This window comes from Athene noctua, chromosome 5 (assembly GCF_965140245.1).
Source record: "Athene noctua chromosome 5, bAthNoc1.hap1.1, whole genome shotgun sequence".
NCBI classification, from domain to species: domain Eukaryota; kingdom Metazoa; phylum Chordata; class Aves; order Strigiformes; family Strigidae; genus Athene; species Athene noctua.
The window spans coordinates 33,413,817-33,429,435 of NC_134041.1; the positions used below are offsets into that span (position 1 = coordinate 33,413,817).

The following is a 15,619-nucleotide window of genomic DNA, read 5'->3' on the forward strand; positions in this document are numbered from 1 at the left end:
CCCAGGCTAGACAAACCAGCTCTTTCAGTCTTTCTGGGTTGTGGTGTTAGGACCCTTGGATCATTCTTCTTCTCCTCGTTATTATTTGCTGTTAAACAGCATTGCTGTGTTAATGCAAAATCTGAACTGAGTGTTGTTCAGTTGGTTTTGTGGGGGTCCTGCCAAGGGGGTAAGGGGGAGTAGCCTATAGAAACAATGTGACGATCATTCATGAGTCACTGAACAAGAGTGTGGTATCTGAAAAACAACTTGGGCGAGTTAGAATAGCAGGTTTCTTATTTGTTGAACAAGTCTGGAATGTGGTTGCAGGCCTGAGCACAACTCCCAGTTTCAGTGTTCGTGCCCCTGTCTTGCAGAATAAAGACTTAAGGGCGATAAAACCCACCAGATCTTCTGAGAAGTATGGGTAGTTTTTTGGATAGGGAAGATATTTTAATTCTAACCCATCTGATATATCAAAAATTTACTTGTTTTAGGCTTAAGTTTTTCCTGTGTTATCTCTTATTTCAAACCCAGCTGCAGCGGAATCTGTTCCGATATGGTTGGTCACTCTTCATCTCTTGTTGAATAGAAGTTAATTTTGACCTTCTGTAATAGTTCCATCAGATGTATTTGTTATAGCAGCTGTTACAGTGAAATGCCTTTTGTTTTATGTAGTTAGATGGACTTGTTTATCCAGACCTACTCCTGACTGAGGAGAAACCAGTGTAGGTTTTGCACTGACTGGTGGTCTGTTAGTGCTCTGCTTTGGCCTTCCTTGATATTTCAGGCTTTTATCTTCTCCTTGCCTTGTCTAAATGCTGCAAACATTTCAGCTTCTGCTTAGCAAAAACTTTAAAGTATGTTATATGAAAGTAATTAGTCCTGTTTTTTACAGATAAGACTTCCACACTGAGACAGAATCATGAAAGTGTGGCATAGGTTGAGACTCTGCTCTTTAGAGAAAATAACATTAGGTGCCAAGGAAGGTTGCAGGCAGACTTGTTCAAGGTGTAAAGTACTCCTAAGAGGCTACTGTGATGAAATGCTGCTTCTCTCAAGCACCATGTAGGGATCTTCAAGACCACTGGGGGAGTAAATATTTCGTAGTATTGACATGTTTGAGTTGAGATCAAGTAGCAGCAGGGAAACAACTGAAATTTGTCTGTCTTAATCAGTGTTAGTTATTTAGGTTTTAAGTTAACTATAAATCATGTCGGGTGGGGTGTTTTTTGGAAGCCACCTTTGGAAATGTGTTATAGCAGCTTTGAGTGTGACGGACTAGAGCTCATGTTTTGAAGTCCCATGGCAGGAAGAGTGTCTTTGAATTCTCCCAACACTGCTAGAAGAATGCATAGCTCTCAGTATGGGTTATAAAAATGCCTGGCTCATACTGGAGAAAAAAGGGGCAGCATGATATAAGCTGAATATACAGAATGTGATGAAGGGCAAAGGTGGACAGTGACTAGATGCAGCATGAGCAGGGGCTTCATCGTTAATAGTGCTTAGCATCAGCCAAAACCTTGAGGTGGAGTTCCCACCTGACTTTGTAGTGGGAGATCAAAAATACCCTTCAATCTCCCAGCCTTACAATCTACTTTTTAAATTAAACACAAAACCCAAACTGCACTCCCATAATTTTTAAATGGGGAAATTATAATTATTTGAAAGAACTTAAGAAAGCATTTGAATGCATCTACCCCTTTACTACTGTATTTTGGCAGAAAAGACCTGCCCTTTAACTCATTTCAACTCAGCAGCACTAAATGTTAAATAAACTCTACACAGTTTTGGTTTGTTTGCTTTGGATTTTTTGATTTGGTCCCTGATAAAACCCTTTCTTTCAATCACCTTTGAGGCTTGGCGTAAGGTCTGCTCCTGGGCCCTTTCTGCATTGCCCAGGTTCCTTGCCTGCTGTCTTTTTCCTGCCTGCTCCATCTTGCATTCCAGGCAGTTCTGCTGAGCTGAACAGAAAGGGAAAATAGTCTTCCCCTCTGTCTTCCTCTCCAGGAAGACCCAGACTGCAGCAGACTCAGAATCAGGTAAACATTACATTACATTCTTCTCTCTGCCTTTAACTGGTGCAGCTCTTTCAACAGAACATAGTGCAGTTACACAGTAAAGTGAAAGAGGTTAAGCACTTCTGCTATTTATCTTGTATGCTCTCAGTCAAAAGAATTTCATAGTATGCAGTAGTCACCATATGGGCTAGGCTGAAAGAGTTCCCTAGGAAGAACATGAGATTGTGTTTGTTTTTTAAGGTAGCATGAGTTAGGTTGAAGCAGTGCTCTAGGAGAAGCATAATAGCATCTGTACTTTTTATTTTGTTTTTAAGGCACTGCAGGTGAGCAGCATGGTAAGTTCTTTGTATGGTCTGAGATTATTATGTCCACTTTCCACCCTTGCTAGAGAAGGAGCCTGTTGCAGTCTTCTGGGCAGATATCCTTAGAGTGCTTTTGGGAGGCGAGGAGTGCCTGAGGACAGGCAGGGTAACCTGCCTGAGGTCAGTGAGGAGGGAACTGAGTTCCTGTATTCCAAACCTCTCCCAGTTACTCTAGGGAAAAGAAAATAATCTCTCAGACAATCTGGGAGTTCATTTTTTGACTGGAGACATGATGTGAGTAATTACAGCAAAAGTTACCTCATTTGGTCTTTCTTTTTCATTAGGTAAAATCCCAGACAGAGATGAGGAAGACTCCGGTGTCTGAAGCCAGGAAAACACCTGTAACTCAGACTCCAAGTCAGGCCAGCAGTTCTCAGTTCATCCCCATTCATCATCCAGGAGCCTTCCCTCCCCTTCCTAGCCGGCCAGGTAATTTGTGTCATTCTTTTGACGTGTGATTTACTGTTGACTGCAAAGCAAATCCTGTAATAGTGGTTGTTACAGCCTCTGAAGGTAGGATCTGTTTAATGAACATGCAGTCTCACATTGAGAATCTTACAAAGTAATAAAGAAGGGGCAAGGTCTGTCATGAAATCTACCACCTTTCTTCTTGGTTAGTGGGTGTTAGATCAAGAAACTTCATAGTAGACTGTTTCTGTAGTTAGTCAAAACATGACAGAGTTTTTTGCTAGCTCAGGAGGAAGCATTCTCTGTGCAAAGGACTCCGTTACAAATGATCAGTCATGCTACTTTCTTCTTTAAAGCTCAGTTTCTTTTGTAGTGGTGCTCATGTTTCAAGCTGTAATTTCTGTGGTCTTGTTTGCTGTTGCTGCTGCATTGCTGTTCCCATTTTGTTGTGGAGTTTCCTGTCATACCTTGCTGTCTACACTTGCTCACAAAATAGCTGGAAGCTGTATCTTCCCTGCAGCTGTTATGTGTAGTTGCTCTATATAAGACAGAGGGACATCATCCCTGTCCCAAAGTCAGCTTAAAATCTGGCCTGAGACAGAGTTAAAGCTTGCCTTCCAAACCTGGCTTTTCAGTGTGAACTACAGGAAAGAAATTGATCTCGCAGATATGAGGATTTGTTCACTTACTATCTGTCTCTATCTAAATTAATCCAGAGACTGGTGATCTTCTGGGAGGAAGCAGTAGACTTATCAATTGCTTCTGTCCATTGCTCCAGATGCAAATGTCCCTGAAAATGTGTGTGTTTGATGGTGAGGGAATTTTGAGGGTAGAGCATCAAAAACCCCAGAATGGCAAAGGAAAAAGGTAGTGGATTTAAAAAAAAAAAGTAGGGAGATTGAGGTGTGTGGTGGGGGAAACGTATGACTTTCCCAGATACTTCCCTGGCTGACTGTTGTCAGTGCCTGGAATATGGCAGGAAAACTCAAGAACAAACTCTGAACCCCCCTGTGATCGCAGCCATGAATGTGCAAAGGTGAGAAAGGACATTATAGTGCACGTATGCAAACTGGCGTTTCCTGTCCTTACGGCCTAAATGAGCAAAACAGGAAGGAAGAAAAAACAACCTATTTAATATTTTCTGGAGGGAGATGTCTGCTCTGCCAGATTGTGATTAAAAGTGTGGTTTTGTCTTTTCCAGGGTTTCCACCTCCAACCTACGTTGTCCCCCCTCCTGTGGCTTTCTCCATGAGCACGGGGTACACCTTCCCAGGTGGTGTTTCTGTCCCAGGAACCTTTCTCCAGCCCACAGCTCACTCACCTGCAGGAAACCAGGTGCAAGGTGGGAAACAGTCCCACATTCCTTACAGCCAGCAACGGCCCTCTGGACCAGGGCCAATGACCCAGGGACCTCAGCAAACACCACCTCCTTCCCAGCAACCCCTTTCATCTTTACCAGCTCAGGCAACAGCACAGTCCGCAAGCCAGTTACAGGTCCAAGCTCTGGCCCAGCAACAGTCCCCTACGAAAGCTGTGCAGGGCCTGGGGAAGAGCCCGCCACACCACTCTGGATTCCAGCAGGTAAATTTGACTGATGTGATGTGCGAAGTTTAATTTAAAAATAAATGACATCATTCAAGACTTATGGTCCTGGCTTACCTTTTCAAAACTGTCATTAAAGACTTCCGTGTGGAATTTTGATCTGTGAGTTTCTGGGCAAATTTGAAAAAAGCTGAAGTTTGGTGGGTTCTGTAACTTGAGAGGAAGGTATTTACCAGAATGGGAAAGTGGTCATCTGTGTTCTGTGTGTTTCTGTTTATACACAAGTTATGAAGGTGACATTTCTGATTGGGTATTTGTCTTAAGCCCTTCTAGTTTTCTTATGTGAGTAATGAGGACTAAGTCTGAACCTTTACCTACGCACTCCTGTTGGCTGACTGGGTTGCAGTGTCAGTTTTCTCGCACCTCTTAGTTTTATGCTCATGTGGTGCTGGAGAAAATCTCCCTTTTAGCATGTCTGAACTCAGTGGTGACACCCTCTTGGTGTTCAGGGTAGCAAAATGCTGGCTCAGTACCTTACTAAAGGTGTTTATAAGGTATTGGATTAGAGGAAGGATTATACTTGACTGTTGGTGTAAAGCTTGACTAGAGAGTGTTAGATGCCTATCGAGACTGCATTTTGGTGAATAACAAAGCAAATCAGAATGTTTGTGGAATGTCTATCACAAATGAGGCAGACTGACAGTTTGAATGGAGTTAGGCATTCAGTTAGCATGAATTGTTCCTACCTGCTGGGGAAATCATGTGTCTCTGCCTCAGTATCCGCAGACAGACTCATCAAAGCAGCTCTGGAACCCGCCTCAAGTCCAAGGCTCACTGGGGAAGATCATGCCCGTAAAGCAGTCCTATTACCTGCAGGCCCAGGACCCTCTAAAATTATTTGAACAGTCATTACAGCCCCCTGTGATGCAACAGCAACCTCTGGAGAAAAAAATGAAGCCTTTCCCAATGGAGCCATATAACCAGAACCCCTCAGAAGTTAAGGTGCCAGAATATTACTGGGACTCTTCCTATGGCATGGCTGACAATAGAGTGATGGCACAGCAGCCTAACATCGACCGCAGGGGCAAACGGCAAGGAGTCTTCCGCCCAGAGCAGGATGCCATCTCCAGGATGACCTTTGAGGTAAAGATCCATGCTACAAGTGGTGAAAACCAATGAGGCTCTGAGATTCCTGACAGCTCTGGGAGTTTCTGTGTCCAGGAATGCCCTGTAGCCCCAAGTAGGTCAATGTGAGCTTATTTAGTAGGGAGCTGGGTATCAGTAAATGGGATTCCAGCAAACAGTGATGAATTCTCCATTTTAGTTGGCTATATGGGGGATCTGGCTCTTGAAGATTTGGTTTCAAGTAGGTGTAAGTCTTGTTCAGTGTAGATGTAACATGGATCTCTGCACTGTGTCTGTCAGGTCAAGAAACATGGCAGCTGATAGTTTGGGGAAAAATTCTTGTCTGGCAACTGGTGAAAACCATAAAAGTCATCCAAATAATTGCAGTTGCATTACTTGCCCTTTAGATGAACTCTTAACACCCATATAGTATATTGAATGTGGTCAATGGCTGAGGCTACAATAGTCAGATTGAGGCTGGAAATCAAGGATGGTAGGAGCAGTATTGTCTTGGATTACTTTTTTCCTGCAAATCCCACTGTGCAGTGAGGAAGCTGAACAACTTCCTTAGCTCTTGGTTGCACTAGTGGAATACTGCTTCTGCTCATGCAGAAGCTTTGTGTTGCTGTTTATAAAACCTGCCATCTTTGGTTTTTTATTAACAGTCCTGGAGTTGTCTGTGAATGCTTTTGGTGATGTTTATAAGGGAACTTAAACAGAGGCCTCTTTAAACCTTTAGTCACATGTACCTCTGGAATTGCACTTAGGATTTTCAGAAGGTCAGCTGAGGTCACTTGGCTTATCCTTCAGAGAGAAACCTCAGACAATATATAGGAGTCTGCCTCTATCCTGATGTCAGGTTGTGGTTTTTAGATGGAGACAGGGTCGAAGCCTTGTTCACATCCCTAAAAGGGAAACCTTGCCTTAGTGCAAGCACAGTGTGGTACAGACAGAGCTGTGCTGTGATGCTTCTGTTTTAAGTGTCTCTCACAAAAGTAAAGATGTCATTTGACCAGCACTTTGCAGGGTTTTTTGTCTAGTGGTCTGGTCAGCTGTACTTTGTTGTAGCAGCAGAAATAAGTCTTGTGGGATTTAAACTCCACAAATAGAGGAGGGAAGAAGATGCAAATGTAATTTTACTTGAATCTTAAATTGCTCACAGGTCAGCTGTAGAAGAATAATTATAAGATTTTTGTGTTTCTTGTCCTTGAATGTGAAAACAGGTTCAGTATTTGGCGTGGATGCAGTGGGAAGTACATGTTCCACTAATAAAAACGAGCTGCCCATTGTTGTGATGCTGCGGCGCTCCTCCCAGTATGCGTTAGGCCAAGTGGCTAGTTAATGTTTTCTGCTCAGCATTTTCTTTGTGTACCTCGACACACTTCTGCTGTGCTACTTTCTCACCTCGCACTTCTGCATGCTGACTTCTGCCTTTTTCTTGCTATTTTCTGTTGTCCTGCTGTGGCTCAGCCTCTTCTTGCTGTCTCTTGCTGTTCCCCTTTCTGCCTTCTGTTGTCTCACTGTGCTCATTTCTGTCACTAGGACCCCAAGAGCTCCCCTCTGCTTCCTCCGGACCTGTTAAAGAGTCTGGCTGCCTTGGAGGAGGAGGAAGAGCTGATTTTCTCTAATCCTCCTGATCTTTACCCAGCTCTGCTGGGGCCTCTCGCCTCTCTTCCTGGACGAAGCCTCTTTGTATGTATTTGATGTAATACTGCTCCTTCTCACTCTTAACTGGCATCTCTTTGTTCTGTGAAATTATAAGAAATGTGAAATTCCTCTCTCTCTTATCCCTCCTGTCTACTTCCCTGCCTCACCCTTGAGCTAGTCTTCATGTGAGAGCTCAGACCAGCTGAAGGCCCACAGTATAGCTTTTGGGCTGAATCCAGTCCTGCTTATTTGTTCAAAATCAGAAAAAAAGTGGGGTTTTTTGTAAGTACAGTCCACAGGAAAGATGTTGATGCATCATTTAATGTGCTTGCTCTTCTGCAGTTGTATGGGCTTACTAGTAAGGGCAAGGCAGAGCACAGATACAACTGCGGGAAGTAATCAGAACAAGTGTGACTTATTACAATCTACAAATAAAAATTCCATAAAGGCAGGGAGAAGCTGCCTTACTAAATTCAGAAGAGACTGAAAAATAGCAAGACAGTTTTGGAAGACATTTGCAAGCAACTGGCTAAATAATCAGTAACTGATAGTAATACAGTCATTTTTGACAGACTGAGATCTGACACCCCATGCTGGTACCCCCCAGTAATGTATTAAAACCTTCCTAGTTCACTAGTTGGAGAGTGTTAGAGCTGTTGATTTTGTAATTCTCTCTGAAATTACAGTACGCCTTTCTAGTATGGCTACAAGCATGTTCATTAAATACTACTATTTCAGATTAGTAGCAGTAACAAAGAAGAATTATTTGCAACTCTACACAGAATCTCTGATTAAGTCTATTCCTCAGTTATTTTACATGCCATCCCAAGGAGCCAGTAACAAAACAGACACCCATTTCTGTCTCATTAGATACGTTTGCTAAGAAACTAATAGCTGCTTCTTCAGCAGCTTCCTTTGAAGCTCCTACTGTTGCTGTCTGCTGGCAAATGGAAGTTGTTCTCTGTGCAAGCTGTGTGGATATGCAGAGTGTGACTTTTGTCTGCCTTTTAAAACGTGCTTTCAAAGTAATGAGTTGTCACTTTGAAAATCTAACAAGCTAGGAGCTTCTTGCCAAGAAAATGAGGCTGTTTGTCATATCTTTGCTTTTACCATGTAAACCTTTTCCAGATATTGAGGCCATGTTAGAGAGGGATGCTAGTTCAGGGTTTTGTTGTTTGAACAATACATTTAAAGACATCTGACATGTTGAGCTGGTATAAGTGCAAGAGGGCTTTTATTTGGAACACGACTACAGCTTTCATTTTGGATCACACACAATTTTACTTATGGCTTCACTAATTCTATGCCTTGGTGATCCCAATCTTAAATTTGTTGGTGTTCATTGTCCACCAGCCGAACTCGATAATTTTTCTTTGGTATTTGTATCAATAGTAACTGATCCTATTTCTTCCCTGAGTAGTCTTGTTTCAGAGACACTATTTTCCACTGCTTAATCATAGGTAAGGACTGAAGAGAAAGCTGAGAAATATTATGCTGGAAATAACAGCTGTATGAGAGGGGGGTGGTGTAGTTGATGGAAAAGGTCATGGTCCGTAATATCTTAACATGGAACCCCAGGGAGGGTTTGGAACTTCTGTTTTAAACACTGGTTTGGGTTTTTTATTCCCCTCTACAATCATTTATAACGAAAATGAGTGTGCTAAATGAAACTTGGACTGTTTAATGCATAAAATCACAGCACTTGGCTGCTCTTGCTGTCTAAGAATGTCTGTACAGCAGGGATGCTCTCAAAACTCAGTAGCAACATTCAAGAGTAATCATGTTTGGAGGAGTTATCTGATCACTGGGAAGGATCCTGTCTCATTTGTACAAGGTTTTACACAACCATAGGGTTTTTTGGCAGGAATCTCCCCTCTAGATGTCTTAGAGCATTAATGCTTATGGCTTGAAAAGCTATTCTGGCAAAGTGGGGTTTGCCTGAGACTCAGCTGTTGTGATTGTTGACTTTTAGACAGTAATTACAGTTAGTAGGGAAACTACTGATTTGCTGCATTTATTAGTTTGCTTCCCCTGCGCTCCAAGGTGCTGGAGCTAAAATAGAAAGGAGGTTTCAGATGTGACCAGAACCACCTTGGCACTTTCTGATAGTATACTTCCCTCCTGCTCACTGAACACTAAATGCTTTTTTTTCCCTTTTTTGGTTTCTGAAGAAGTCCCTGCTGGAAAAACCGTCAGAGTTGATGACTCAGTCATCATCTTTCCTGTCCCTCAGTGGCTTTTCTCTTAATCAGGTAAGTGAGGACCAGAGTCTGCAGCCCTTTGCTGTTTGAGCTTGACATTAAACTAGGTAACATGGCAGAAATATGGGGATATTCTTGAGTTCAAACCAACAGAAAACCTGGAAGAAATCCATATGTGTGCCTAATTTCAGTCTGTATCAGCAAGATTATCTCTGCCTTCATCAGTTGTCTTCCCAAATTCATCCTAGCTATAGTTCTGCCGACGTACTATTGAATCTTGCTGAGCTAATGGGCCTCTTGCTCATAGTAGAATTGTGGATTTAACTGAAAAGGTGCATCTCAGTGTTGTGGTGTGTAGGTTTTTATTTCCTGAGCAACAGATTACCCATTCTCTTCCAGAGAACTGAGCAGGGTTCAGTTTTTGTGAGCGCTGGGAATTTAAAGGTTTTTGTGAAGGCTTTGCAGTCCAGCCAGGAGAAATCTCCTGATTCAGAATGTGATGGACTTGAAAAAGGAGTTTGGAAAATATTTCAATCTGTAACTGTATCCTTTGTACAGTCACGGGGTTTGAAATAAATCCAAAAACTAAACTCTTACATTCATTTTTTTTTGCAGGAAAGATATCCAAATAACAGCATGTTCAATGAGGTATATGGGAAAAATATGAATACCAGCACAAAAACAGAAGTCACCCCTTCAGTTGCCCATCAGGAGACTTCACTATATTCTCTCTTTGAAGGGACTCCATGGTCTCCATCCCTTCCAGCCAGCTCAGGTAATCCTGGTGTAGTTTTTCATGTGTCTAGTGATTTAAAAGGATTTGAGTTAATTCTGAATATACTTCAAGTTAAAGGTAACTGGAAATTAAAAAAACCAAACACCTGCTTGACAAGGTGTCTGAATGTTTCTGTTTATTTTTTCTTTATATAACCTCAGAAATATGAGAGGATTCTGTAATTAATGTGGTGTAAGAACCTGGATTTTAATTGAAGTAGTTGAGCAAGATAGAAGTTGTAGGAGATGTTAAATCTTGAAATCTCTTTAATTTAGATTCCTGACAAGCATCTGGGAGTAGAGATGTAGATATTTGAAAGAGAAAGAAGCTATATGACTGAAAAATGCAGAGAAAAATATGACAGTGTGATTTTCTTGGTTTGTTTTTTTTTTTTACTGTTGAGCAGCCTACAAAGCAAACCAGCTTTTTCCTTAGTAATTATCCTCAAGGTATAAAACATAACTATTATGTCATGATTTTATTCTCACTAAAAATCCAGAAGAGTGTGAAGGGAGGAATTAGCTGATTCTAAGAAATGAGTGGATTTTAAATAATGTCTGCACTGGTTGAGATTTTTGGTTGCACTGAGACTTTTGTAACCAGCCAGAAATAGCTGCTGTGGGGGAAATGGAAGGAGCTGCAAAGTGCTTTTATTGTAGCAGGACTTACAGCTCACATGGCTTCAGCTTTCTCTCCCTTTGCCTCAGCATTCAAGAGTGCATAGTCTCCTGCCACCCTGCTGTGGCATCGTGCTCCTGCCTGCAGATAGGCTTTTCCATGTTTGCTCTCCTCTTTTGCTCAGTAGTGGGTTCTGCTCTGAATTGCTTTAAGACTCATAGAAGTGTAAGCATTCACAGACTTGGGAATTCAAGTTGTAAACTTGCAAACTCCTTAGGGTCTAATGTCTTTTTTTAATTGGTTTGTCAAGCTTGGAGACAGATATTTTTTCTTAGTTTGAGAAGTTCTTCAAGAAACATGGGGAAAGCTCGCTTTGGCTGGCCAGCCCTCTTGAGGTTTCCTGCTTTTTGGGTTTTCTGGTAAGCACATGTATGCATTAAACACAGTCATTCTGTTCTCGTTTTCACTCAGAACTTAGGAATTTGGACTACACTCCTGTAATGGAGGGGATAAAAACTGACCTTCAGCATTGGAGAAAACTGGGTGATGGCAGAATTTGCACCAGCACTAAGAAATTCAAAATCAGGAGGCTCCTGCTGTTTCTGTTGACCTTTTTCCTCTTACCTTGTAATCACTAGATCATTCAACACCAGCCAGCCAGTCTCCTCACTCCTCCAACCCCAGCAGCTTGCCAAGCTCCCCTCCAACCCATAACCACAATTCTGTTCCCTTCTCCAACTTCGGACCTATTGGGACTCCGGACAGCAGAGACAGGAGAGTCGCAGACCGCTGGAAAACAGATAAGCCAGGCAAGTGCTGGGTTCCAGGCTTGTGCAAAGCTGGCTGGTGGCGTTTGTTTCGCAGTGGTTTTGCTATGTTCCTTTGAACTTGTCTTTCTCCCTGTTTTAGCAATGGGAGGGTTTGGTCTGGACTATCTCCCAGCAACATCGTCATCTTCGGAGAGCAGCTGGCACCAGTCCAGTGCTCCCAGTGGCACCTGGGCAGCCCAAGGCCCTCCTGCTATGGAGGACTCCTCAGCTGTGCTTATGGAGAGCCTGAAGGTATGTTTGACTGAAACTGCTCAGGAATGGGTGCTTGACTTAGGGGCCAGACGATCCAGTGATGGGCATTAGCCTGTTTGCAAGCATTCAGTGTCAGAAACGGAAGGCTTTTCCTGCAGATTCACTTACGCAGGCAATGTGGGAGGTGTGACCAGTGCTGGAAGATGTTGCAGTTTTCCAGTTCTTGCTGTTATAGAATATTTTGTGGAACAAGACGAGGCTGGCAGAACTGGAAGAAATTATAACGTTTCCTTTGACGATTTAAAACTAGTAATTGTTAATGTGGGGTGAATTTTAATGGTAATGGGGATTCTGTTGGAGGAGAAGCTGCTTCCAGGGAGCCTCTCTTTAGAGCAGGCCTTCTTTGAAGTCTGGATGACTTTCATGATAAGACAGAGACGAGTGATAAAGAGGAGGATATAGAAAACTGTCCGCTTTCTCATCTGTAAGAGGGGGACTGTCTAACACAAGGAGGTGCTAGTGTTGGCTGTTTGTTTTTAGTCCATCTGGTCCAGTTCCATGATGCACCCTGGACCCTCAGCCCTGGAGCAGCTGTTAATGCAGCAGAAGCAGAAGCAGCAACGCGGACAAGGCACCATGAACCCGCCGCATTGAGACAGAGGTGGCAACCCTTGCAAACGAAGGCTCCATAAACCATGGCATGTTGGGTTTGCAGGACTGGCCCACACAGTCCTGTGCAGGTGGCAGCCCTCTTTTCTGTTCCTTGCTGTCAGGAGGGCGTAAGTGCTCCACCAACCCACTGAGTGTGCACAAAACGTCTGCAGTGCAAGAAAACAACATCAGGCACTCTCCCATCCCTGGGCCCTCTGGAGGGAGAGAGGAACTGCTGTTTGTCTCACTCAGTAACCCGATATCACCGCCTCTCACCTTCTCCATCGTGCATGTCCCCAGCCACATGGGAAGTAAAAGCTGAGAATGAAGGGCAGATGGGAGAAGCCAATGAGAACTTCTTGATCCTTTTCCTCTCTTTGGGGAGATAAAATAGGAATCCATTAATGATTGCTTTGCTGACTGAGAATGTAATTGAAATTACTCCTAAACGTCTTTATTACTGTCTCAGTAGTTAAGATCACACTGAATTCTTCCATACACAGACGTGCTTCGTAGTCAGTGTGTAGCAATGAAAGCCCCAGTTGCTGCTCCGGTCAGAGGTGGTTGCTGGCAAGGTGGGGCTCTGTCTCCTGGGCTAGCGAAGGAGTTTCATGAAGGAGAGTCTGGCACTTGACACCACTTCACCTTTCACCCAAAGGCTTTGGCCAGCCTGTGGGTGGGTTAGAGACTCCAGCATGAAATGCCCTCCTCGCAGTAGGTATTTGAGCTATAATCGGTGATGTGGGGCATTGCAGCACTGCTGGATGAGCAAGTTAACTGCTATGGGGTTTTAAATTAATGTTTGATTCCTGTACATTTTACTGTAGCATAGTGGCTAGCCCCACAAAGGCCAGGCTAGTCTGTGCATTCACAGCCTGACTCATTTTAATAAGTAGGTAGAAAGCTCTCGATGGTTTTTGTTTTTTTGGGGTTTTTTTTTCTTTCTCCATCCTCCCATCTTCACTGGACACTAGTAGTTTCATTACCAACGTACAACATCTCATAGACAATAATCAGGGGTCCAGCAGGGCTGGGTAAAGCTGACAGTCAGCCTGGACAGTGTGGAGTGTGCGCACTCCCACAGGCACACATCAGCTCTGCAGAAACCTGTCCCCCCATGCCCCCCACCCCCAGCTGCAGCCCCCAACTTTCAGTTCCAGAATTAAATTCAAAGCGCCTGTAGACACATGTGTGTAACACACACGTAAGAAAGCATAGTGCTGTTCATAGATGAAAAGGTGCAGAAGGGAAAAGGAAAATGTTTTATTTGCTATTTATTAGGGGGAAGGAAGACTGGAAGCTTCGTTAAAGGACAGCATTTTTAGGTTTCCCAGGGAAGTTATGGAAACAATCTCAATGTCCATTTGCTGTGTTTAGCAGTAGGGGTTTGTGTGATGATTCAGGATCTCTGAGCTGGAGCTCAGCTGCAGAGCAAAGCACATGCAGGAGCTGAAGTGACACTGGAGTCTGGGCAGCCCCAAAGAATACAAAAAGGGAAGACAGAGGAGACACGATACCCCTCCGGGGGTACAAGCAGCTCCCCCATGATCTCCACCTTGGCAACATCACTGTTCTTTGTTGCATTTTGAAGCTGTATTTCCTTTAAAAAGTCCAAAAAGTTAAGTTCTCACCCAGTGGTAATATGAACCAAACCCCTCTGTACTTCCCTGCAGCTCTCCCAGTTTGTGTATCGAGCTGTGCACCCAAGCAGCTGCGACATTCCAGTGTTTGAACTGTCACTGACTCTTGCACCCCAGACGAGCTAACCAGGTTCGCCATCTCACTCCCGGCAGTGCCAGGGTCCCAGCCGCACCGTTCCACTTGTGCATGAGCATCCAGCCTCGGGAATGCGGCCGACTCTCAGCTGGGACTCCCCTCCTGGCCCTTGATGCCTGGGAGAGCAAGGGAAGGGGCCCCCAACAGAAACTGGTTTGTGTCGTAAGCTTTTTTGTGTTTTTTTGTCTGTCTGTGCAAGAACTGCAGCTGCTGAAATCAGCTTTGCCTTTAATTAAACCATGTTCTCTCCATCCCGGTCTCTGTGTAGCATTTATTTCCTGTGTAACTTGGCTGCAGGCTTTCAAAAATGTGTCATTTTTCTGGAGAAGTCAGAAGAAGGTTTGAAGACAATTTTTTTTTCTGTTTGAAAGAGAACTAAATAAACCACAGAGATTCTGGCCTGGGCTCAGTGCAGATAATTGGATCATGTGTTTGTGCTGCCTGTGTGCAATTCATTTTACGTACAAAACCAAAAATTGGGGATGGGAGTAGCTTGCAAAGCTCTTCTTCAGTTGCAGACTGAACCCGGCAGAGCAGAAGCAGGGGCTGTTGGAGGACACAGATCCTTCTGCTGCTGACCTGCCTGCAGATTGAGATGTTGCCTGTTTGCAGCCAGTTTTTAAGCAGTGTGCTTCCAAATGTGTCAAAGCTACAGACAAGTTCTGATTTTGAAATGACAGGTGTCTGTTGTATCCAGGAAGGTCTTCAGAAGTTCCTTTAAAAATAAATGTGATGATTAGATCACTGGGACAATGGGGTTGTTCAGAACTTGCATGGTAGTATCCCAAGTGGGGAAACCACTGCCTATAGCACCTTTGAAGCAGGGTGCTCCTAACGCTGTAGGTGGCTGGCTGTAGCTACAGTTCCCATGTTTTGAGGGCAGGGCAGGGTACATAATTTTAAAACACCAGAAGGACGAGCTGTCAGCAGCTGGAAAAGGTGACATACTGTGAAAGTACTGCCAAAGGCAGGGGAGACAAACCTCTTGGGTAGGGAAGAGGGCATCAAAGTTTTTTTTATAGAGGGGATGTCTTTGCTGCTGTATGACCTGCTGACATTCCAGGCACTGTCTTTCTAAGTTACTGTCTCTTTTGACTGCTGAGAAAAATCTTTGAGATATGGCTCCCACAGGTGAAAAAAATGTGTCTGCTTTTATTGGGGGAGGTGTTTAAAGTCACTGTGGTTTTGAAGTGAATTGTCAGCTGGAGCAGGGCAAGGTTGCACTGTGTCTCTTAAGGTTTTGGGGTTGGCAGTAGTGTTTTAAGAAAGCAAATGCTGTTTGGCCTTCCCTGGCCCGTAGCTTGGTGGACACCCATTCCTCTTCTGGATCTGTTGGCAGGGCTGTAAATGCAAGTGGCAGCACTGTCTCATGGGTTTTACCAGCTGCTGGCAAGTCTGTATAAAAGCTTTGTTAAGGCCAGGGCAGGTGAGACAAGGCAAGTCTCTTGGCAAGCACAGGTTTTAGGACTGAATATATTTGTACCAGGAAGAC

General features: G+C 43.7%; 1 protein-coding gene across 7 annotated transcripts in view; it reads left to right on the top strand.

The window, feature by feature from the left end:
• SMG7 (SMG7 nonsense mediated mRNA decay factor) overlaps positions 1–14,512 on the top strand; it is a 55,315-nt gene extending 40,803 nt beyond the window's left edge. For 4 of the 7 annotated variants that reach the window (XM_074907029.1, XM_074907030.1, XM_074907028.1 and 1 more), the window contains 9 exons: positions 2,647–2,791; positions 3,972–4,351; positions 5,090–5,455; positions 6,980–7,129; positions 9,256–9,336; positions 9,901–10,060; positions 11,317–11,487; positions 11,588–11,739; positions 12,241–14,511. In XM_074907029.1, coding sequence (XP_074763130.1) covers positions 2,647–2,791; positions 3,972–4,351; positions 5,090–5,455; positions 6,980–7,129; positions 9,256–9,336; positions 9,901–10,060; positions 11,317–11,487; positions 11,588–11,739; positions 12,241–12,354 — 1,719 coding nt within the window. In that variant the 3' untranslated portion in view covers positions 12,355–14,511. Of the gene's footprint in view, positions 1–2,646; positions 2,792–3,971; positions 4,352–5,089; positions 5,456–6,979; positions 7,130–9,255; positions 9,337–9,900; positions 10,061–11,316; positions 11,488–11,587; positions 11,740–12,240 lie in introns of all 7 variants that reach the window. The other 3 variants (XM_074907033.1, XM_074907031.1, XM_074907034.1) reach the window with 3 other exon arrangements.
• Positions 14,513–15,619: the final 1,107 nt, after the last annotated feature.